Here is a 23,065-nt window from a genome sequence, read left to right on the forward strand (position 1 = left end):
ACACAGACAGATAAGTTTGGAGGCCATTACATGGCCCAGAAGAGAAATGGGCCTGAACTAAGCCTATGGCAGTGGGGAAGGGGTAAGTTTCAGTCATACTGAAGAGAGAAGAATCACAGGATTTTTTATGTTTAGGTATAGGCAGCGCAGGAAAGGAAAGGGAAGAAGATTAGGGTGATTCTTAGGGTTCTAGTTTGGGTTATTGCATTGATAGTAGTGCAGTCACCACTCTAGGGAAATATGGTGGAAGGGGAGCAAAAATAGTCAGTTCAAATGTGGACAGGTGAAGGTCAAATCTTATGTTTGAGGCAGCATGTTTAAGGAAGATAGTCAGTTGTTGGCTGAATGGGACCAGAGCTTAGTGGAAAGGTCCGCTTGAAGGTAGAAGCGTAGAGATGTCTGCAGTCTACAGGGAACCCTTAAAGCCATTGGAAGGGCAGATCACCCAGAGAGAGAGCAAGCCAAAGAGATGAGAGGAGGATGAAAGGTATGACCTTGGGGTAACAACAGTTCCTCATCCTAGAATGAGGAAAGGCATACAGGAGACTGAGAAGGACCAGCTTAGTGTCGGACACTGGCCCAGGAGAGAGAGGTGTCCACTAATGGAGAGAGATCAAGTGAAATCAGAACTTGTTCTAAAAATAAAACCCACCCTCAAAGGATAAAGAGATAAAGATTTTCTACCACTAGGGATATGCAAAAAGATATGCCTCTGGCTTCTGGTACATAAAAATTTTATGGTTGTGATTGTTCAGTGGTTGCCTGATTTCCTTTAAAGTTTTTCCACTTAAAGTAATAGACATTTTCAGGAATCCCTTTGTTAAACTAGCATAACCTAGCACAAGGTAGATTGGCAGAGTTTAAGATGAAAGTAAACAATAATAATCATGATGGCATATGTACTAGGCAACTAATACTTACAAGAACCGTGGAGAGGTTCTGTTATTATCACCTTTTGGAGTTATGGGAAAGACCCACAGCTAGGAGGTGACAGCGGGGATCTGAGCAGCCAGCACTCTAAAGAATATATTAATACTTAGTTCTTTCTGATCTGGCCTGCATTTCCATAGATTTCTATTGAAAAATAGTACTAATGAAATGAAACTTAGCCTCCAGTGCACGCTTCCTAAACCTGTGGGGCTTTTCTCCTGTATTTTGGGAGGAGGGGAAGGAGAATGTGTTTTTGGTAACAGGAGACTGTGTAAAAATTGTTACTTGTTTGAAGACAGTTCTATGTTACTACTAATGGGAAAATGGTCTATAAACATTTCCTGGGGAAGTCAACCCTTGAAAAGCTGACACTATTATAAGGAGTAAAAATATCACATTAATTGCCCTGTAAAAAGAATGCTCTTTTGACACTGAAATTTCCTTTTGTGCAATGATTTCTTTTCACCCTAAATTTTAGAGTTTGAATGTTCAAAGTTCACCCTTCCTTTTCTAATATTAAAAGTTTTTTGTAACAGAATTTGTTTTTGTCATTAAGTTATATTTCTCTGTATTTTTACTACTTATTTGCTAGATGTGTTTACTTGAAACTTGTTTTCTGCATTCTTTCTTGTTTTAAAAATGTGATGCAAATGAAGTTTTTGAGTTAAATTAAATTTTATAAAATTTACATACAATAAAATTGGCCTTTTTTTAGTATACAATCCTATAGGTTTTTTATGGTTTTTATTTGTTTGTTTGGGTTTTTTTTTGAGATGGAGTCTGCTCTGTTGCCCAGGCTGGAGTGCAAGTGGCATGATCCCGGCTCACTACAACCTATGCCTCCTGGGTTCAAGCGATTCTCCTGCCTCAGCCTCCCGAGTAGCTGGAATTACAGAAGTGTGCCACCACACCTGGCTAATTTTTGTATTTTAATAGAGACAGGCTTTTGTCGTGTTGGTCAGGCTGGTCTTGAACTACTGATCTCAGATGATCTACCTGCCTCGGCCTCCCAAAGTGCTGGGATTACAGGCATGAGCCACATGTCTTATGAGTTTTAACGTTTGTATAAACTCACGTAACCACCACCACAATCAAGGTATGGAATGGTTCCATCATGCTCAAAAATTCCCTTATGCTGCGTCTTGCCCAACCGAATCCCTAGCAACCAATGTTATGTTCTCTGTCCCTACAGTATTGCATGTTCCAGAATGTCAGACAAGTGGTTTTGTTCACTGAGCATAATGTCTTTGAGATGCTGAGTGATGGCATTCATCAGTTGCTCAGCCCTTTTTATTGCTGTAGTGGTGTTCTGTTGTGTGGATGTACCACCGTGTGTTTATCCATTTACCCTTTGAGGAACATTTAGATTGTTTCCAGTTTTTGGTGATTATGAAGAAAGTTGCCGTAAACATTTGTGTACATGTTTTTCTTTGAACATAAGTTATCATTTCTTTAGATAAATCTCTGTAAATGAAATTGCTAGGTCGTATGCTAAATGTATGTTTAACTTTATAAGAAATTGCCAAACCGTTTGTCAGAATGGTAGTATTTTGCATTCCTCCTAGTAGTGTCTCAACTTTTAAAAACTCGAATGCTATTTTAGATGCTCTTGGGTTGGGGTTGGCAAATTGTGTTTCGCAGTGCCTTGGGGCTTTGAGAAGATGCCCCATGACAAGGGGAGGACTTCTAGGTCCTCCATACCAGCTTCAAAGAGAACTGTTCCAGTTTTGTTTGTTGTATATATTGGGAGTTGCATGTAAGGATACATTTGGGGAGAAAAGAGCTTTATCTGCAAAGTGTTGAAAAACCATTGCAGTAAGAAGTGCACCCACAATGTGAGATGTGGACCACAGGTGATACAGGGTGATGCTAGGTGGCACTTGGGGACTCTGCACATGAGGACCACACTGTGAGGCAGTGATTCTCTCTTCAGCTCCATCTGTTTATGTGATTATGTCAAGGAAGTCTTCATTTAAATCTGCTGCATCGTTATTCTCCACCACTTGTTAATATCTTCCGTTACAAAGAGGGAGCATGCTTTAGTCTCAGGGCCTTCAGCAAGCAACAGTATCTATCTAGAATGAAATAAATATATAGTTTTGTTTGTATTTACTTTTATGATTATCTTCTCTTTTTTTTTTTTTTTTTTTTTGAGACAGAGTCTCGCTCCCAGGCTGGAGTGCAGTGGCGCGATCTTGGCTCACTGCAAGCTCCGCCTCCCGGGTTCATGCCATTCTCCTGCCTCAGCCTCCCGAGTAGCTGGGACTACAGGCACCCGCCACCACGCCTGGCTAATTTTTTGTATTTTTAGTAGAGACGGGGTTTCACTGTGTTAGCCAGGATGGTCTCGATCTCCTGATCTCATGATCCACCCACCTGGGCCTCCCAAAGTGCTGGGATTACAGGCCTGAGCCACCGCACCAGGCCGATTATCTTCTCATTTATAAGTACCATTGGTTTTTCCATTTTTCTTTTGAAGTGAACTTATATTTTTAAAAAATGAGCCAATTTTCATAGTATTATTTTTTCTTTTTTTACTTTTATCTAGAAATTACTATGAAATATGAGTCAATTTAAAGAAAAATATTAAATACTGTATTATATAGTTCATATACAAATATGGCAAGAATTATAAGGATGTGCTAGAATAACTGAAGTTTAGGAAACTCTTGAACTTCTAGAGGATCTGGTTATTTAAAGAAACCTTAGAGTGGATCCTTTTGTGAAGTGAAGAGCTCCTTGATAAAGCACGTAACTATTTCTTAGTTTATCCATTTTATGAGTTTGTCATTTATGTAATAGTAAGTTCTTAAAAGAAGATAGCCTTCGTTGTTCTTTGTTTTTGTAATGCTTATTTTTCAAGTCCCTTCTTTATTCACTGATTTGACAGATATTTTGTGGGCAGTGGGGATACGGTGTTGAACTAAACAGGCAATATCCCCTTTCTTTGTGAAACTTTCTTATATCCTTGTTCCTTCCCCTCTTAGAGGCTGTTCAGAGCCTATGGAAAACAAAGGCCCCTGGATAAAATGTAAATGATATGAAAGGCAAGGAAGAGGTAAATGACTTTAAAAATAAACATTTTAATAGATTCACAGAGGGAAATAATTTTGTTTTGATCATGTTAGCTAGCTAGATGTCTACTTTGTCTTTCATTTGATGCATTTTTACATTTTGGTAGAATAATATGTACCCACAGATATAACCATAAACTCTGTGACTTTTGTTTTGTTTTGTTTTATTTTTGTTTTAAGACAGAGGTTCGCTCTTGTTGCCCAGGCTGGAGTGCAGTGGCGCGATCTTGGCTCACTGTAACCTCCTCCTCCTGGGTTCAAGCAATTCTCCTGCCTCAGCCTCCCGAGTAGCTGGGATTATAGACGCCTGCCACCACAGCCGGCTAATTTTCTATATTTTCAGTAGAGACGGAATTTCACCATGTTGGCCAGGCTGGTCTTGAATTACTAACCTCAGGTGATCCACTCGCCTTGGTGTCCCAAAGTGCTGGGATTACAGGTGTGAGCCACTGCACCTGGCCGATAAACTACTTGACTTTTTGAGGTTCCTTTCAACTTTAAATACATGAAGTAGAGTGTCACAGACAAGGAGTGGTACTGTTGTTAGAATACCCGCTAATGCTCAGACAGACCTCTCTGAAATTAGACATCTTTTAGATTAGAGATCACAGATTGGTAGCTGCCTAAGTTCTATTCAGCCCATTGGTGTTTCTCGTTCGACCCACATGGTATTTTTTAAAAAAATTTTAATGAGTTTACAAGATTTACAAAAATCAGTTTTTACATTAAACACACACACACACACACACACACACACACACATACACACACACCAGATTTCTTGTTTATTTTGAAAATTCATGAATCTAGCATCAGTGAGCCAGCTTTTCTGAATGGCAGAGCTGGCTGGATCTGAATAGCGGGTGCCTTTTTTAGGCAGAACATGTGCTGTCTTTCAGTAACCTCTGCTTAACTCATTCATGTTATGTGCCTGGCCTAGTGAGTATTTGAATTTGCAACCTGTGGATCCTGGGTTTCATGCACTGGAATTACCTGGAGAAGCTGAACGTTCCTCCTTGTGCTGGAGGGCTGAAAATGTTGTTGCCACAGAAGCTGCTTGAGTGTCCAACTGGGCATATCTTCCAGCACAGTAGATGGAATACTGGGATAGCAGGCAGAATCAGGGTCCTTTTCCTGGCTAGTGTCAGGTGGATTATCCAGGCTCCTTCACAATGGAGGTACTATTTTCTGACTTACCTGTTTGTATCAGTTAACATTTTTGATAAGCAACAGAAACAGGTTCTGATGGTTTTTTTTTGTTTTTTTTTTTTGAGATGGAGCCTCACTCTGTTGCCCAGGCTAGAGTACAGTGGTGTGATCTCAGCTCACTGCAAACTCCATCTCCCAGATTTCAAGCAATTCTCCTGCCTCAGCCTCCTGAGTAGCTGTTATTATATGTGTGCGCTACCACGCCTGGCAAATTTTTGTATTTTTAGTAGAGATGGGGTTTCGCCATGTTAGGGAGGCTGGTTTTGAACTCCTGACCTCAAGCAGTCTGCCTGCCTCAGCCTCCCAAAGTGCTGGGATTACAGGCATGAACCACCGCACTCAGCCCTGGTGAATTTAAACAAAATGGGACTTTACTTAAAGGATATTGGGTGACTGACACTATCAAAGGAAAACCGAACGATCTGGCCTCGGAAAGTTCCAGAAACTAGAGATACTCTGAGGACCATGGGTGGAAGGAATTAAGGGAATTGATAAATTGCCTCAGCATTTTTCCCCGTTTCTTTATCATTCCTCTCAAGAGTCTGAAGTCCTGGAAAAGAATCAAGTTGGTCTGGCCCACATCCTTCATACGGGAGGGTAGGACACCTTGGTTGACAGTCTCTCTAAGACTTTATACCATGAAAGAAAAGACTTTGTAAGAGGAGATTTAGGTGATGTTGCCAGACAAAGGGGATGAGGTATGGATTTAAGCAATAGAAACAACAAATGTTCACTGCTCCTCTTCTCAAGGTTGTCATGAAGATATTAAATATGCCCTGTCAAATGCTATCAAGGAGTAAGGGAGTAGTGTTTCAAGTTACAGGAGAACCAGGTTATGGGTATGCTCTTTAAGTAAACAAATGTATTGGCATCTGTTAGATAAGGAATTGAATGACTTAGAACACAGACAATTTCATTCCTTTTAGCAATTGCTTTGGTTAGAAAATCTCCAAAGAAGCCACACTAACTTTAAATTAAAAAACAACATCTATAAAAATCTAAAGATGTTCTTTGAGATACTCATTCAAAGAAATGATCTTTCTGATTTTTATGTTCCTATTTTTTTCTTTCCAAGATCTTGATTTGCAGCAGGCAAGGAAAATGAGTGAATCTTCCCCTTTCTTCCCCCGCAAAACATTTATGGCATGGGTAGAAATTTAAAGTAATGATTCAAATAAGAGAGTCAGAGAAAGCCTCAGCTGGGTAGCAGGAAACAGAGTGAAAGTCGGAGGCTGCTCTTTTTTAAAAAGGCAAAACAAACAACTCACAGTGAAGTGTACGTGAAAATCATTTCTAATAATAGCTCATGGTAGGCAATTCCCAGTAAAAAAAAAAAATCGTTGGTGTGCTGAGAAAATTAGAGTAAGAATGCACAGTATCTTGATGTGTTACTTAAGGCAATGGAGCTTTGGAGTTTACCTTATGTGCCATGTACATTGATTAAATACAAAATATATGCCGGCCTTTTTTGGCCATCATTTACTGTATTGATTTGTTAGCAGGGGAACTGTAATAAAAAAGCCATTGATTTACTGTCCTTATTTGCTTATGGGCTTTTTTTATTATTAATTTTTCACTTTTTCTTTCTCTGTTTTGTATCATTTCTTGTAGACAAATGCTGTGCTTCATGAAGTTAAAAGAGAGGGGCTCCCCGTGGAACAAAGGAATGAAATCTTGACTGCCATCCTTGCCTCGCTCACTGCACGCCAGAACCTGAGGAGAGAATGGCATGCCAGGTTAGTTCTGTTGTGAAATGGGATTTGTTGTTCCTGACAAACAAGAACTATATTTGGCCGAGCCCTTCCTTATGGCTGGCCTTATCCCTTTCCTATGAGGGGCCATGAAAAATAAGCACGTTTAAGATGCTTTCAGCTAAAGCTAGTTTTCCTGCCCACAGCACCTACATTAATTGTAATGATCCATTGATGTCATCAGTATATTTACACAATTTATTCCTGAATATAACATTTAGCATAAATGTTTGCATTTTGAGCATAATGTAATATAAGTACCTGATGCTGAAGAACCCTTTTTAATCAACAGTCTAAAAGACTAGCATTGCTATTTCATTAGAGCAGATGTCTGGGAAATCCATATAGTGCTCCTCTATCACTCTATGCAGGGCAGATTACTTGAAAGTATAGTCATGCATCCCATAATGATGGGGATAGGTTCTGAGAAATGTGTCCTGAGGTGATTTCGCCGTTGTATGAATATCATAGAGTGCACTTACGCAAACCTTGATGACATAGCCTACTATACACCTAGGCTATATGGTGCCGTCTGTTGCTCCGGGGCTGCAAACCTGTACAGCATGTTGCTCTACTGAACATTATAGGCAGTTGTAACACAACAATAAGTATTAGTGTATCTAAGCATAACTAACTATAGAAAAGGTACTATAAAAATATGGTGTTACAATCGTATGGGACAGGACCACTGACATATATAAGGTTCGCCGTTGACCAAAACCTCAAAATGTTGTTATGTGGCGATGACTGTAGCCTATTTATCAACCCAGTTTTTAGGGTTGACCAACTAGGAATGACTCTTGTTTCAACCTGGTCTCTTTCCATGGAGTTACCTGGGCTTAGAAACTGTGTTACTGGTGAAAACTTTCTTTAAATCATCAGTTTTTACAGAACTGATGCTTGCATAGTAAATATCATGTTATCCTGTTTCTTTTTTGAAAAACAGTTGATATGTGGGAGGCTAGAACTAGTTCTCCCAAATGTTAGGATTATCTTTTAGATCTGTAGTTTGTAAAAATTATTGAATTGTCATCTGTCTCCAAGCCAGAGGGAGAGGAATCGGGAAGGGTACGGCATATTTTGTCTCAGAGTCTTATTTGGTGCTTGAAAATTCTATGTGCCTGGAAGTCAAGAACATTTATTGATAGACATAATATTCTCCACATGATTTCATGCAACAGAATTTATAATAATTGATAGCTTTACTAGTAATAATTATCATAAAAAGAAGTTTGTCTGAACAAGGCTGAAGATGAGCATTTTCCAAGAAAGGAGACAGTATAAGTATTGATTCTCATTGGATATCAGAAAGCTGCTTTTTCAAATATGTATTATCTTTAAATTCAGACTTGTATTTAAACAGTAATTTAAAAATTCCCAATGATATTCACCCTCCCCTTCCCCCATCTTTTTGGTGGTGTGGTCAGAGTAAACGGCAGACAGTTTCTTTTTTTTTCTTTAAAAAAAAAAATGTTTATAAAAATAGACACAGGATCTTGTCATGTTGCCCAGGCTGGTCTTAAACTCCTTGCCTCAAGCGATCCTCTTGCCTTGACCTCTCAAAGTGCTGAGATTACAGGCGCGAGCCACCATGCCTGGCCAGTGGCAGATGGCTTCAACTAAAGTAATGACTAAATGATTTCCAATTTACCTTTCAATAATTAATTTTAAAATTTTCTTTGTATTATAAGTTAAGCATGTGTATTCATTAAAGTATACATAGTAAGGAATGGAATATCAGTTTGTGGACATCTAAGGGGTTTCTTTGTTTGATGTTTTATGTCATCCTCATGATGATTCCAATTAAATAGAAAGGGAGGAAGAAAGAATTTCCCTGTAATATCTCCTCTGCTTCCCTTCCATCCAAAGACCATGTGGCCCAGTGAGAGCACAAATGGATGTCTTTTGTTGAGTGCATTTGGTTTGTTAACAATAATTTTTTAATACACCAAATCATTAGACAACATGGTCAAAGTGGCCTGTTTAAAAGGAATCTGCTTTCAGCATTTCTGGCCCTTACTGCTAACAATTTAATCAGGAGCTGGAGCCAGTGTTGAAGTTGATGTAGTCTAGCAACTGAAACAAAAATTCTCAAGTCCTTTGTGTTAAGGGAGGAGGAAAGAAAGAACTTAACAGCTGACACTGTGCAGACCTCCTTAAAACTAAACACCTGAAAGAAAATTTCAAGAGGCTGGTGTCTTGAGATCTCAGGAGGAAAAGTGTCCTCGGAGTATTAAATGACTATAATCCTTCTCCCCACCACTTCTCCACCCCCATTTGATGTTTCCCATCTTAGTGACCTATCTACAGACTCATCCATGCGATCCGTATAAACAGACGGTTACCATACACCTTTCTTTTCCTCATCAAAGTGTCATCTGGCTGTCTGGAATTGGGCATTGCCTCGAGTAGCCATCAAATAGGTGGTGGTGAAAGTTATAAAACATCCACTGCAGTGCTTACTGAACAGCCTGTGTTTTAGAGATTGGCCTATTGTGTACTTCAGAATTACACAAGGAAAAATGTGCTTTGACAGAAAATAATTAGCACTCACCAAAGGCCAAGCAATAGGTTACAGTATTTTACTTTCATCAAAGCTATCAGGGGATCAGTTAGATTAGATAATAGAAATTTTTTTCCTCTGAAAGTTAAATACAGATGACTCTAATTACCTTATATTGCACATTAGAGAGTGCATTATGAATTGTACAAGTTCAAGAAATTTAGGTCAACGGAGCTGCCGCAGCTGGCAATAACCTTAGTATAAGTCTTTTGTAATAAAGGTTTTTACCTCTCTTTAGCAGGTTCATTTGCGATCATATTAGGGAGAATTTTTAAAGTAAAACTTGTAACCTGGTTATAAAATATTTGTCTGTCTCTCAGGTCAGGCACCAAGCCATTGTTTGGGACTCACTGAAGTCTCTTAAACTGAAGCATATGTTCCTTGTAATTTAGCTTTTTGAGGAAAGTGTCAATTTTGCATGACTTGGGGTAACCGAGTTTGTCACAGTGTCACACAACCCAGCGACTCTAGAGGCACATCTGAGTGCTGTGGGTTTCCTTCTCCAAGCTTCGTAATCCCATAAACAACCCTCTCCAAATAGGCTTATTAGGGCTGTCTATTCACTTCCCCAGAGTTGAATGATCCAAAGGACATCGGGAGAAGCTGTGTGAATGCAGGGTAAGTGTTAACAGAAGTGGGACAGAATTTCTGAAGATTCGCCTTTGTTTATCCAGTCCCCTTTGCCTGATGGACAGCTTGTTATAGCTTTTAAAGAACTGGGCGAGCCCTCTGATCTGACCCCTTCTTGACCTGCGTAGCCCAAAGGTCAGTCTGCAGCTAATAAACTCTGAGGTTCTTAGGGTCTACTGTAGGAAAAGGCAGAAAAAGAGCAGCTGCAAGGACCGGGTGTCCCAGGATAGGCTACTTTAGGGTCACTCTCTGATAATGAAAATGATTACCAAATTATATGGAAGTTTAACTGCAATCGTGAGTGAGAGGAGGGTGGGGCCCGGCGTATTGGGTTTGATAAATGAACTGTGAAGAGGCCCATCTGGCTCTCAACATCTTTTCTCCCCCTCTTTCCCTACCAAGGGGAAACATTTTAAAATAACAGCAGTACATATAGACTCAATGACCCATGCAAGGAGCTGGAATGGATTAAGATTTAATGGTGACAGTGGAAGAAATTATCATTTGAAAAGTGCTCCAAAGAAGAGGTACAGTTCAATGTCCACACCTGAGTTGTCTTTCTAAATAAAATATAATAAAAATCAGCGCCTTGTTTATTTTCTACAAAGCCCTGACGTCTTTCCTAGATGGCTGAAAATTTTGAGGGTGTTGTTTATTATGGAATAATTATTCATAGTTTAGCTTCAGGAACAGAATGGGCTTCCTTTGCCTTGAAGAAGTCAGAATGAGAATCAAAGATTTTGTTCTGCCTGCCTGCTTCATTTCAGTGATGTAGGTAAATCAAGTGTTAGAGAAAATGCTTTTCCAAAAAATGTGTGTCCATGTCAGCATCTGACCACTGATTATTGTGCACTCTTTAGTACTAAATATATGTGTGACTCTTGAACAGAGTCTTATCCCTACTACAACCTGGCAGTTTTTCTGTAAATATAAGAAGAAAGCACGTAATGTTAACTGAGTAGTTATGTTTGGTTCTTTCTTTGTTCCTTTTTTCAAAGAAACATCATAGTGATGCTAATTGTTGCCAACAATGGATGGGGTCACTATACGCTATTCGTCTATTTATTTATCGCTAATTGATAAGATTAGTCTATTTAAAGCTCTCCCCCAGTTTCTCATGAACATAGAGTCTTGATTTCAGACCAGTGATGATGGAGGCCATGTAGCTCTGTACTTTTGCAGAGATGAGTGGCACATACCATGAGTCCACTTTCTGAAAGGAGAATGATTTCATTCAGTGAGCATCTTTTTGTATATTTTGTATACCTACTGCATGAGATGCTGTGCATAATAGAGAGTGAGCTAAGTGGCCAATTTCAGGGTTTATCTGGGGATGAGAATGTAGAAAGTTCCTAGAAAGAGGCTGTGGAAGGCCGTGGCAGGGAAAGCAGTGGAACCATCGTTACCACAACAGAGCAGCAAGTTCTCTGACCCACTCAGGAAAGTATTTAATGGTAGATGTCTTGGAAGACTAGAATTGTTGTGTTACTGAAAACCCTTTGGCCAGGCATGGTGGCTCACGCCTGTAATCCCAGCACTTTGGGAGGCCGAGACGGGCAGATCACGAGGTCAGGAGATCGAGACCATCCTGGCTAACACGGTGAAACCCTGTCTCTACTAAAAATACAAAAAAAAATTAGCCGGGCTTGATGGCGGGCGCCTATAGTCCCAACTACTCGGGAGGCTGAGGCAGGAGAATGGCATGAACCTGGGAGGTGGAGCTTGCAGTGAGCCAAGATCACACCACTGCACTCCAGCCTGGGAGCGAGACTCCGTCTCAAAAAAAAAAAAAAAGAAAACCCTTTATATTGAACTATACTGTCTCATAATGCAAGCCTCACCCAGACAATAATTATGTTAAAAAATCAAAACAGAAGTCTTCTAAACATTATCCAAAGTTAGCATATTTTTCGTCAAGGTTTTGGCTTGACTATCTATGTCTGGGGGCATTTCGAGTGAGCAGAAAGCCAGGTAGAGGATAATTCAAGGAGATGGCAAATACTTTGAGAATCAATTGTGCTTTTTAACTTTAAAGCCATGGCCCTAAATTTTTGCTAAGTGAGGTGTAAATACAAAACAAAGCAAACAAAAAGAAGAGACAAAAGCAAGGTCATTAGGGTTTTTAAAAAATTGAGGTACAAGTCATATATAACGTAAAATTGCATATAACAAAATTTGTCATTTTAAAGTGTACAGTTAAGTGATTTTTTAGTATATGCACAAGATTGTGCAACCATTACCACTATCCAATTCCAGAGCATCTTCCTTCCCCAAAAATGAAACCCTGCATCTGTTAACAGCCACCCTCCATTCCCCCTTCTCCCCACAGTCCTGAGCAACCACCAGTCTACTTTTTATCTCTACAGATTTGCCTATTTGTAACATTTCTTATAAATGAAATCATGCAATACGTGGCCTTTTATGTCTGGCTTCTTTCGTTTGGCATACTGATTGTAGGATGCATCCATGTTATAGCATATAAGTACTTCATTCTTTTTTACTGCTGAATAATACTCCACTATACAGATGTGCCATATTTTATTTATCCAGTAATCAACTGATGGGCATTTGGGTTGTTGGACAGTAATCAATTGATGAACATTTGGGTGGGTTGACTTTCTGGCTATCATGAATAATGCTGCTGTAAACATTCATGTACAAGTTTTTGAGTGACATGTTTTCAGTTCTCTTGGGTATGTACCTAGGAATGGAATTGCTGGGTCATATGGTAATTCTGTGTCTAACTTTTTGAAGAACTGTGAGGCTGTTTTTCATGTCTGTTACACCATCTTATGTTCCCACCAAGAATACACAAAGTTTCCAATTTTTCTATGTCCTCGTCGTTACCTGTTATTTTCATTTTTTTGGACTATAGATATCCTAGTGGTATATTATTGTGGTTTTGAATTGCATTTCCCTATTGACTAATGGTGTCGCGCATCTTTTCCTGTGCTTTTTGAAAACTATCGCTTTTTCAATCGGACATTTTAAAACATGGCGGACTTAAGGACTTACCCCTCTTGTTGGTGATAAAGAACTCACAAGCCTGTTAAGAATATTTGGCTTGTAGAAGGGGTGGGGTTCCAAATGGGGCTGTCATTAAATTGCAGCAGTGCATGTTTCCCCGTTATCGTAGTCAAGCCTGGCTCTTTATTTATTTGCATGTGGCCCCACTTATTTTTTTCTAGAGGTTACCTACTTATTTCTCCTACCGTTCTCTTACATTTCATTCAACATTGCACACTGGATAGGAATGTAGCCTGATTAAATGGAAACTCGGTACATTTATAGCTCTTTAGCTTTTAGGCTCAAACAGGAGTTACTGTACTCCCATAGGAGACAACTTCATTTGGGTCGAAGGAGCCTTAAAAATGGTGCTGAGATTCATTTCAAATAATGTTTATGGAAGTTTCTTAGAAAAGCTTTTAGAACTACTTGCTTCTACTTAAAAGTGACTCTCTTAAGATCCGGATAACTTTATGTAAAAATATCTTCCTCATATTGGTCTAAGTTCCCATTTTTTTCTGGACTGGTAAAACAACGGTCTTATTATTAGTCATCTTTCTATTCTCTGTGACCCCAGCCATCACCACCTACCCCCAGAATGGATCCACTCTGGACATCTTTGTTAAGGCTGTAAAATCTGGTTGTTAGAACCTAGAATGTGTAATAAATAGGATTTACTATTCCAAGCTAATCAGCTTTAGAACTTTGATCTGGGCTCAACAAGTATAACACTTTGTATAAGTTACTTATGTGGATCAACTAGCACACTGAGGTGTTCTCCACCGGTATCTGTCTCTCCTTCTGCCTCCTAGCTAGTCAGGGATTATATGCAAAACCGACAAGTCGGCACAGTCCAGTTTAGCAATTAACTATTATTTATTGAGTGTTTATTAGGTGCAAGTAACTGTGCTAGACACTGTGGGGAATATCAAGATGAGTATGACGTGAGTCTCAACTGTGGAATAATTTACTTTAATGTGGAGGTGGTAGTTAATAAGAATACAATGGCTAGCACACACCCTTTAACTCTTTTTTCTATGAGGCACTGTGAAACCATAAGGTAATTCAGCAATGGAGTCTGCCCTAAGGGAACTTATATTTTGATAGAAGCTTAAAAAATGAAGTAACCTGACATTAATTGTATATGGACTCAATTCTGTGTTTACATTTTTATCTGTCCTACCAGAATGAAAGTTTTATGAGGATAGGACATTTGTTTGTTTACCAGCTGTAAAACATACACCTCAGGCCAGGTGCAGTGGCTCACGCCTGTAATCCCAACTCTTTGGGAGGCTGAGGCGGGCAGATTGCTTGAGCTCAGGAGTTCGAGAACAGCCAGAGCAACATGGTAAAACCCCATCTCTGCAAAAAGTGCAAAAAACTAGCTAGGCATGGTGGCACACACCTGTAGTCCCAACTACTCGGGAGGCTGAGGTAGGGGGAAGCACTTGAGCCCAGGAGGCTGAGGTTGCAGTGAGCCGATTGCATCACTACACTCCAGCCTGGGCGAGAGAGCAAGACCCTGTTTCAAAACAAAAGAACAAATTTGCACCCCAGATCTTTGTAACATTAAGCTATCTCTTCCATTTGAATAATGCCGTCTATCAAAGGACCTCATTGCCTGTTTGCCACGTATCCCTGGCATCTAGAAGAATGCCTGACACTCAGATTTATGAAATACCTTCCCTCTCAGTCTATTCCAGTGTTTATAAGTACTTTGTCTTCTTTATTAATTTTGAAGAGGAATGACCACTTGTGATATTGGCCTGTTGCTTTTTTTGCACTTTTTCTCAACCTTGCCTGGTGTGGAAATCTTGAAATTGGAAGTCAGGATGGATCTCTGATATTGGAAGTAAGCATTGGTTATTCATCTAACCTTGCCAGGGGGTGGAAGCCTTGAAACTGGAAGTAAGGAGAAATCTCTATTATGCAGTTCTCTGGTGTTTAAGCCCCAAGATGGTACCACAGGCCTTTATTCCAGCATAAGCAAGGAGGGATGCCATGTGCACAGGCTGACTCCAGTGTACTTGAGGAAGAGAACACCATGGGACTGGGCTAAGACCAAGACAACAGGACATGGTCTCCTCCCTGAGCCACCATTCCCAATTTGTTGCCTTTCCTGGAAGTGAAATGGGGCTGGGTGAGAAGAGGAAGAACTGGCGTGGCGAGGAAGAAGAGAGTTGTAAAGACAGCCCTGGGACATGCCTCTGAATAGAGGGATGGGTTTTAGTTCAGTAGGGATAGGAACAAAGCTGAGGCTAATATGGCTTCTAGTCTGTAGGCAGCTGTTTTTTCCTGGTCACCTGCTAATGTCCTGGTCTGCGTTAGTGATATCAGCACAGTTATGAACCTTAGCGTTGGTGACTCGGCATGTGGACTAGAACTTGGAGCTGTGTTCACAAAAAGTGAACCTCACCTTGAGGATGGGCTATGGGATAATGAGACTGATGCAGTTATCTGCTGAGACAACCTGTGATTGTGTCATCGGACCACGTCAGCTGCTATCATTCGTGCTAAAGAGACTGGCTGCTTACTCTGGCACAGCTGGTTAGTTAGGAACTAGAAGTTGTGGCGTCTGTAGTTCGGTAGCTGTCACTTGCTACTAGGTAAAGTTGTTTGCAGTGTTGGGGTGGGCACGAGGAATAAATGGAAGAGATTCCAGGGAGAAGCAGGGAGGCACTGGCCTGCTAGTTGCCATCCGGGTCTTTTTTAAGACATCTGTCCCTTCTCTTTTAATGATTACAGTCCTTGCTTTTTGCTGCCCTTAGCAGAAGAAAGTTCTTTGTGTTTCTGATCCAGATTACTCCATAAAACCTGATAACTCCATAAAACCTCCTCATAAATGTGTAGGAATTGAAACATTGTATAAATTTAGAGCAAAGATTAAATGAGTGTAGAGATAGGGTTACTTTTTTCCCCCAAGATACAGCAACTTACCTTAAGGAGGCCAAGTGTTGTTAATGTTATTACCATTGTTACTGTCATTATTTGAACAGTTTTATGGGGGACAAAAGCCAATTGACTTCTGTGCATCTTATTTATAAAATCAACACATGGGCTTTAGCATGAACTCTGTTTCTGGCAGGTTTCTGACTGTGATCAATTGCTGGCTGGCTGTTTCTTAAGGGCAGTGCTTCTTAAACTTTTTGAAAAAACATTGATTCATTTATTTATCCAACGTACATTTATTAAGTGTCTATTTTTTCTAAGCACTGTTCCAGGTTCTGGGAATATAGCAGGGAACAGAACTGATGATAGTTCTTTCATGGAGCTTATATTCTAGTGGAATGACAGATATGAACTGTTTTCCTAAGCGGAACTCTGAAAATTTCTTTTATAAAATGTACATATAGTTGCTATGCCCTGTATATTCACCAACACTCAACAGTGACCAAAATAAAGTCATTCAGTTGAGATAAAGATATACAGTTCTCTTTTCTGAGCTTTGTCATAAAGTAATCACTTGTAAAATTTGCATTTCTAGTTGCAGTGGGTCATATTTGGGAAGTAGCCGTGGGATGCCAGTTTTCTGAGGAACGCCATCCTAGGGAATCTGTAACATTAATTCTCCTTCAGTTATCCGCACCCTGGTTCCCATTTACTTTTCCAAGACCTGTGTCACTTTAAAGGTCTTCACCTGAAGAAAGGTTTAAATTCAGGCCACATTATATTGACAGATCTCTCTGAAGAGAGAATGGGCAAAGCCGTACCTATCTCATAGGTGTTGAGGGATTACCTGTGATAATGCACTCAAGTACGTCATAAATGCTGGTTATTGTTGGGAGTGATCTGTCAGTCATGCGTTGGTTCTGCAAAGATTTCTTAAGTGCCTACCTGGTATGAGGCACTATCTTAGGTCTTGAGGTTATAGAGATGAGTAACATTTGATTAGGGGAAATGTATTACACAATGTAGAATAATAAATACCATGGAAGAGATTGAGTCATGATTCCATAGAAACCTGCATCCCAGGGAAGAAGACAGGCTCTCCTTAAGTGTTCTCATCAGAGTCTCATTATGTGCCCAGCCACAGTGAGAAATACTGCTCCATTCCCCAATTGTGTTGGTTACCAGTGGATAGGTAGCTATTTGTCTCAAAGCATGACTGAGAAATAGGAGAGAAATTTATATATGAGGATAGGTCATTGTATAAAAGTTGTGCTACCTTCTTTCCATTGTATAAGGTTTGTGGAGGAAAAATGGTTTTCTTTCAGAATAAATTTAATTAATATGGTTGTTGGCATAGATTCTGAGTCAGACCGCCTGGGTTTGAATCTTGGATCCACTTCTATAACTCCAGGCAAGTTACAATTGTGGATTGTAGCCAGATGAGTTACTTAACCCCTCTGAGCCTCAATTTTCTCATTTGTTATTTGCCTAGGGGATGATAATAATAGAACCCATTTCATAGGGTTGATTAAGCGATTAAATGTAAAACACCCAGAGCAAGTACCTGTAACGTATTAGATGTTCAATAAAAATGACCTATCATGGTCTTCAGATCATAACAATAAAGCCAGGAATAAACCCAGCCACCCTTATCCAAATTGGCCTCTCCTTTGAGAGAATGCCCCATGTAGTAAATATCCTAGCCACCTGCTAGGGGCCTGATATTGCGAAATTGGTGCAGGGAAGAACACCCGACAGAGTTGGTGTTCTGCGCTCAGCACTGTCACACAGAATTGACAGGTGGAGGGCTGGACTCCAGTTTGAATCCCATCATTAGTGGCTATAGGACTCTGGGCATGTCATAGACACTCTGCGCCTTAGCAACTTTATGTAAAAAAGAAGTGACTTGATCTCAATCACCCCCAAAGTGGGAGGCATCTTCCAGCTCTCACAAGGAGTGGCTCCATACATGAGATCCCGGGGAGCAGGGAAAAGTGGATGTTACTCCTGATGGGTTTCACTCCTCTACTTCCACTTTCCCTGAAATCTGCAATTGTACTAATTTTAACAATAGCAGCTGACATTTATTGAGAAGTCACTATGTTCCAGACAGAGTTTTAAATGCTTTATATGATGAGAAAACCGAGGCATAGAGGTGCAGAGTAACTTGCCCAAGGCAACAGCTAGTAAGTAGTGAAGATGAAATTTAAGCCAAGACGGCCCAGGTTGGCCAAGAGCAATAACAAAGCTTTAGTTTTTAATCAACCACTCATATGATTCACTTAGTATTTTAGAGACCTTCTAGGATCCTTCTCAGTGTGGAGATAGGCAGGTATGTATCTTTACATATTTATTTCCTCTGGTACCTAACATGTTTCACACTTTTTAGTTGTGGGTGCATCTCTATAAGGAAATAGTATCCAGCTAATACATTATCAATCTCCCTACCATGGATGTTTTAAAGGAAAGTTATCACTTTTATATGCTGTGTCATTTCTTTTATATTGGTTACAGTCTTTTAGAAGGTGGGAGAGTAGGGGTGAAAATTAGAACACCAAAGTTTAGCCTCCAAGGATCTGTAAATCTCTGTAAATCCTCTAAGTCAAGTAATTTTGGGGCTGCGTTAGTCAAAGCTGATTTCAGTAGGTGCCCTTAAGGTGAAAGGGTAGCAATTTATCTACTCCATAATGGGTTAATCACCAGCTGTACAGTTTGTTTATATCTAGGAAACAATTTACCGCACATGAAGAGTAGTAATTTTATTCTATCTCAGGGGTATCCCCAGTGTATTTTACAAATTTACTCTGTAATGTTATAGATAAAAGTTTAACTCTGGCTTTCAGTTGAGGAAGTCATGGTGGAGGAGGATGGGGGAAGGGGAAGGAACAGCTCTGCTGGCCTGTAGGGGACACTGTTGCATCATTTATTAGAATTTTCCAGTCTATTGTCCCAGGACAAAAAAACAAAACCAAACAAATCAGAAAACAAAAAAATAGGTTAATCACCTTGAAAATGCTTATTAGAATTATTTGAGTCATTCCAATGTGTTTAGAATGTTCAGCACTTCTCAGGTATTGGTCAGACTGTTCAGCATCCACGAGTGAAAGGAATAGGTTAGCGCTTCTTTCTGAGACAGGACTGTTTGACAGGACTCTTCTGATTAGCTTTCTCTCCATAGTCAACTTTGGATAGGGTGCTCAGGACGTTACTTTTTAGTTTAATAAACCTTTAGGTTTAGTTAACCATCTTCATTTTTTATTAAGATATGCTCATATTAAGTTGTTTTGCTTCCAGAATATATGCTAAATAAATGTCGCAATCCTTGGAAGGGCGTTTTGGAAGTTCTTATTGTCTTCTTTTTATCGTTATATTTTTTTTCACTGAAAAAGTTGCTGTTTACTGAAAAAATGAAGTCATATCTACAAGGAAGGCTTATGTAGGGCCTGGTCTGAACTCCAGGAAGCACATGGCCAGATGCTGTGCTATGGCTCTCTTTCCAGACTGTTGACAGCCATTGTATCTGTCCAGGTACCCCATGGCCTTGCCAGCAAAACCTCCACCCCTCTGCCCAGCTCTGGCCTCTTTCCTACCAGAATACAGGCCTGGGAGGCAACTACAATGAACCCTCAGAAAGCATAGGTTTTGCTAAGGCAGCCTGCACAGTAATGATATTGTTAGCTTGCTTCATTTCCAGTTTCATCATCAATTATGCCATGTGTTTCATCCAGTTGGTGCTACCCTCCCAGTGTTAATTATAACCTACAAGACTGTTACAGTTAATTTTATGGCAAGCATATTGTCTCTTCAAGGCTCCAGAGCAGCTCATAAATTATCTTGAAGGTAAAACGTAACTTGGGGAACTAGTTATGAAAATTCCATCCATCTCGCTTAGGAGCTGCAGCTGCTACTGTCAGCTGCCTTGCTGCTGCACTGTGAAGGAATTATGGTGGGTCAAGTTTAAGAGGGTAGGCCCAGCCTGTCACTGAGGAGAAAGGCTGTCCTGGCCCTGTCAGGCAAGTACCTTCTGCCAATCCCTGGTGGTTTCACTTTGCAGGCAGGAAGAGGCAGGCAGCGCAGGTGGATGGTCCCCAAGCTGTCTGTATTCATTACTTTACAGAAACTTGTTGTAGGTAGGCAGGTCCAGAGACCTTTCCTCTTCTCTGTTGTCATGATGTTAGGCATCATCTGCAAAGTGTGAGACAGATAACTCTATAACTAACTCTGGGCTTGGTTCAGGAGAGGAGGAGAATAAGGGGGCGGAAGCTATTAGTGGCAGCACTTCCCAGCCACCCCTTGCTGGTCTCCTACATGGTAATTTCTGTCTTGCAAAAGCCCCTGGCTTGAACGAGCATTTTATTTGTGGTGGTGATTTTTCATATAATCTGATAAAGTGAGATTTCACTGTGAACGAATGTACTCGAAAATTGCCTACTAAATAAATTAACAGGTTATCTTATTGGGATAATAAACACACTCCTTTTCTATTTCCTCATACGAAGTCTAAGCTTTACATTTCAGCCCTCGGGGCTTTAGCATTATTATTTTTAATGACTGAACACAAGTCTTTCATTTAGCTTGTTTGTATAGTTACTGTAAATGATCTTTCTGCTGTTGGTACTTCATTTGAAATTCTGCATGTTACGCTAGCTTTAAAAGCTTTGAGGGGGCCTTGGAGAATTGGGAAGCTGTATTAAGCACAGCATCTTCTAGCAGCATTGGAAACGGGCTGTGGCAGAAAAGTCAGAGAGCGTGTGTTAAGAAAGCACGCCCGCATGTGTAAATCAAAGTGTGAGTTTGAGTGAACCGTACACAGTGCTGGTTTCGGTGGCAGGTTGAGAACTCGCCATTGTAAAGTAAGAGAGCCATTCCCTTAGCTGGTGATTTCTCCTTGTGTGTTTGTGAGCACTTTTATTGCATTCACACATCTACTAGTTTTTGTACCAAGGGTGCCTAAGATCATTACACTGCGGCTGTATAAGAGACCTGGTTTGGAGGGATTTGAAGGACACATGGAATGGTGAATTCATGTCCAAAGAGGCACCGGGCTTTCTGAAGGAAGTATTCGTCTGAGCTCTTGATGATGGGGGCATGAAAGTTGGATATTTGTGAGTTTTCTAGTGAATGCTAGTGAATTCAGACCAGGGATTGCAGATTCAGATGTTGTCGGCCCTGGTAATCATATATGTAGATGAAGCTAGAGAGGTGAGACACTGTTAAGTTCAAGGCAAAACACACGTGTGCCAGAATCTACATAGAGTAGAACAATGTTACAGGGTCACAGAGGCAATACCCAGATTGTCTTCTGGTCTGGCCAGCGGGCGTTCACACTTTGTCTCAAGTGCGCAGCCAGGCAGCTGCTATCCAGCCTTGCGAGGAGGCAGGATCTATGTCAGTGGGTCTTCCACATTTTCAACAGAAGTGGAACATCCATATTGTATGTGTATGCTTCCGAAGTCTCCCAGCGATTTCAATGTTAGCATGAATTCAAATATTTGTAACTGTTAGTCAGGCTAATCAAAACATGTGTGGAGCCTGGACATTGTGGGCAGGATTCTGCTACAGAATGAAAGTCCTGACTGCTTTGAATTAAAAACCTTCTCCATCTTCTCACACTTCTCAAGAATAGAAGGAATGATCCCGGCTGGGAGACCAGGACACAATCTGTGTATTGCCTCTGTGACCTTGTGACCTTGTAACATTGTCTTATTCCATGTAGGTTCTTGCGTGTGTGTGTGTGTGTGTGTGTGTGTGTGTGTGTATGCATGTACGTGTGTGTGTTGCCTTGATCTTGGCACTATTTCATCTTTCCTTTTATAAACAAAGCATATGAGAGCTTCCAAAAGTGAATGAGGTGTATATGGTGCTCATTGTCACCATAAAAAGGTGTCCACAAAAATGTTGGCAGTTTTGAATTTGATAAAGGTTTAATTCTCAGAAAGGAAGGGCCAGGACTTCATTGCTAGTGAATCACCATTTCTCCTGTTACGCCCTTGAGTTCCTGCTTTAGCTCCCAGCTCCTCCATGGGGGAACCCAGCTGTTCTTTCACTGTAGAAGTGAAGCTTGAACAAAGATGTCATGTGGCCAGAATCATCTTTTAGTCTCACCACTCCACACTGATGGTCACATAGAGGTGTGAGTTGGGAAGTTGTTAAATACAAGAGGGTTTGAGCTTCTGGAGAAGAGGAAAATATAAAAACGTTTTTTCCTTTAAGAAAGATAAAAAGGTAAGCCTAAACCTTGGCGGCCACTGAAGTCAGCTGTTACGCATGTGTAGTTAAGTTTCACTGTAAATATTTCATAAGGGTTATTAGAATGGAGCCAGGTTGACATCACAGCCCCAACTGTACCAAAGGAACCATTTCATTAAAATAAGCCAAAATTTCGAAAGAAACATGAATGTCTATGGCAAAGTTAACATAAGGTCAGAAAATCCTCTGGAAGAAATTTCAGTATCAATGTTTATAATCTCTGCATTTATGGATTTGCAGTTTGTGCAAAAAAACTCCCAGTGAGACTTTATTTTGGTTAAATAAGACTAGCTTGTGAAATAGTCTGTATATCCAGATCCATCCTAACCCAATGCCTTGGCAGCCTTTTGGATAAATAATGTCTTTTCCAAAATGTGTGTATTTGAAAAAGGAAGAGGAAAATTAAGTGGCAAACTGTGTCTCTGGGTTGCCATAAACGAACAGAATCCAGAAACAGAAAGCAAAGACTGACAGTTCATTCATTCTTTGAACAAATTATATAGCTGTACGTTTATTTACTGATGCATGAAGGGTTGCAGTGAAGAGCAAAATGTTTACCCTAACTACTTTCATTTTCTTTTTTGCGGGGGGGAAAGTAAAGGTTTATTTAAACATGTATTTTTTTTTTTTTTGGTGTGTAGCACAAAATCTCTATGAGGTTTAGAGGCATTTGGCAGGAAAAAAAAGATATTCACATTTGTAAAAAAAACAAACAAAACAAAAACAAAAAACAAAAAAAAAACTTAATCCATGCTCACAGATGG

General features: G+C 40.1%; 1 protein-coding gene across 6 annotated transcripts in view; it reads left to right on the top strand.

The window, feature by feature from the left end:
* The window catches only part of FTO (FTO alpha-ketoglutarate dependent dioxygenase), a 413,232-nt gene that overhangs the window by 230,356 nt on the left and 159,811 nt on the right, over positions 1-23,065 (top strand). For all 6 annotated transcript variants that reach the window (XM_032157362.1, XM_032157363.1, XM_058440993.1 and 3 more), the window contains one exon: positions 6,825-6,949. In XM_032157362.1, coding sequence (XP_032013253.1) covers positions 6,825-6,949 — 125 coding nt within the window. The remainder of the gene's footprint in view (positions 1-6,824; positions 6,950-23,065) is intronic.

The sequence above is a fragment of the Hylobates moloch genome, unplaced genomic scaffold (genome assembly GCF_009828535.3).
Source record: "Hylobates moloch isolate HMO894 unplaced genomic scaffold, HMol_V3 SCAFFOLD_6, whole genome shotgun sequence".
Lineage (NCBI taxonomy): Eukaryota > Metazoa > Chordata > Mammalia > Primates > Hylobatidae > Hylobates > Hylobates moloch.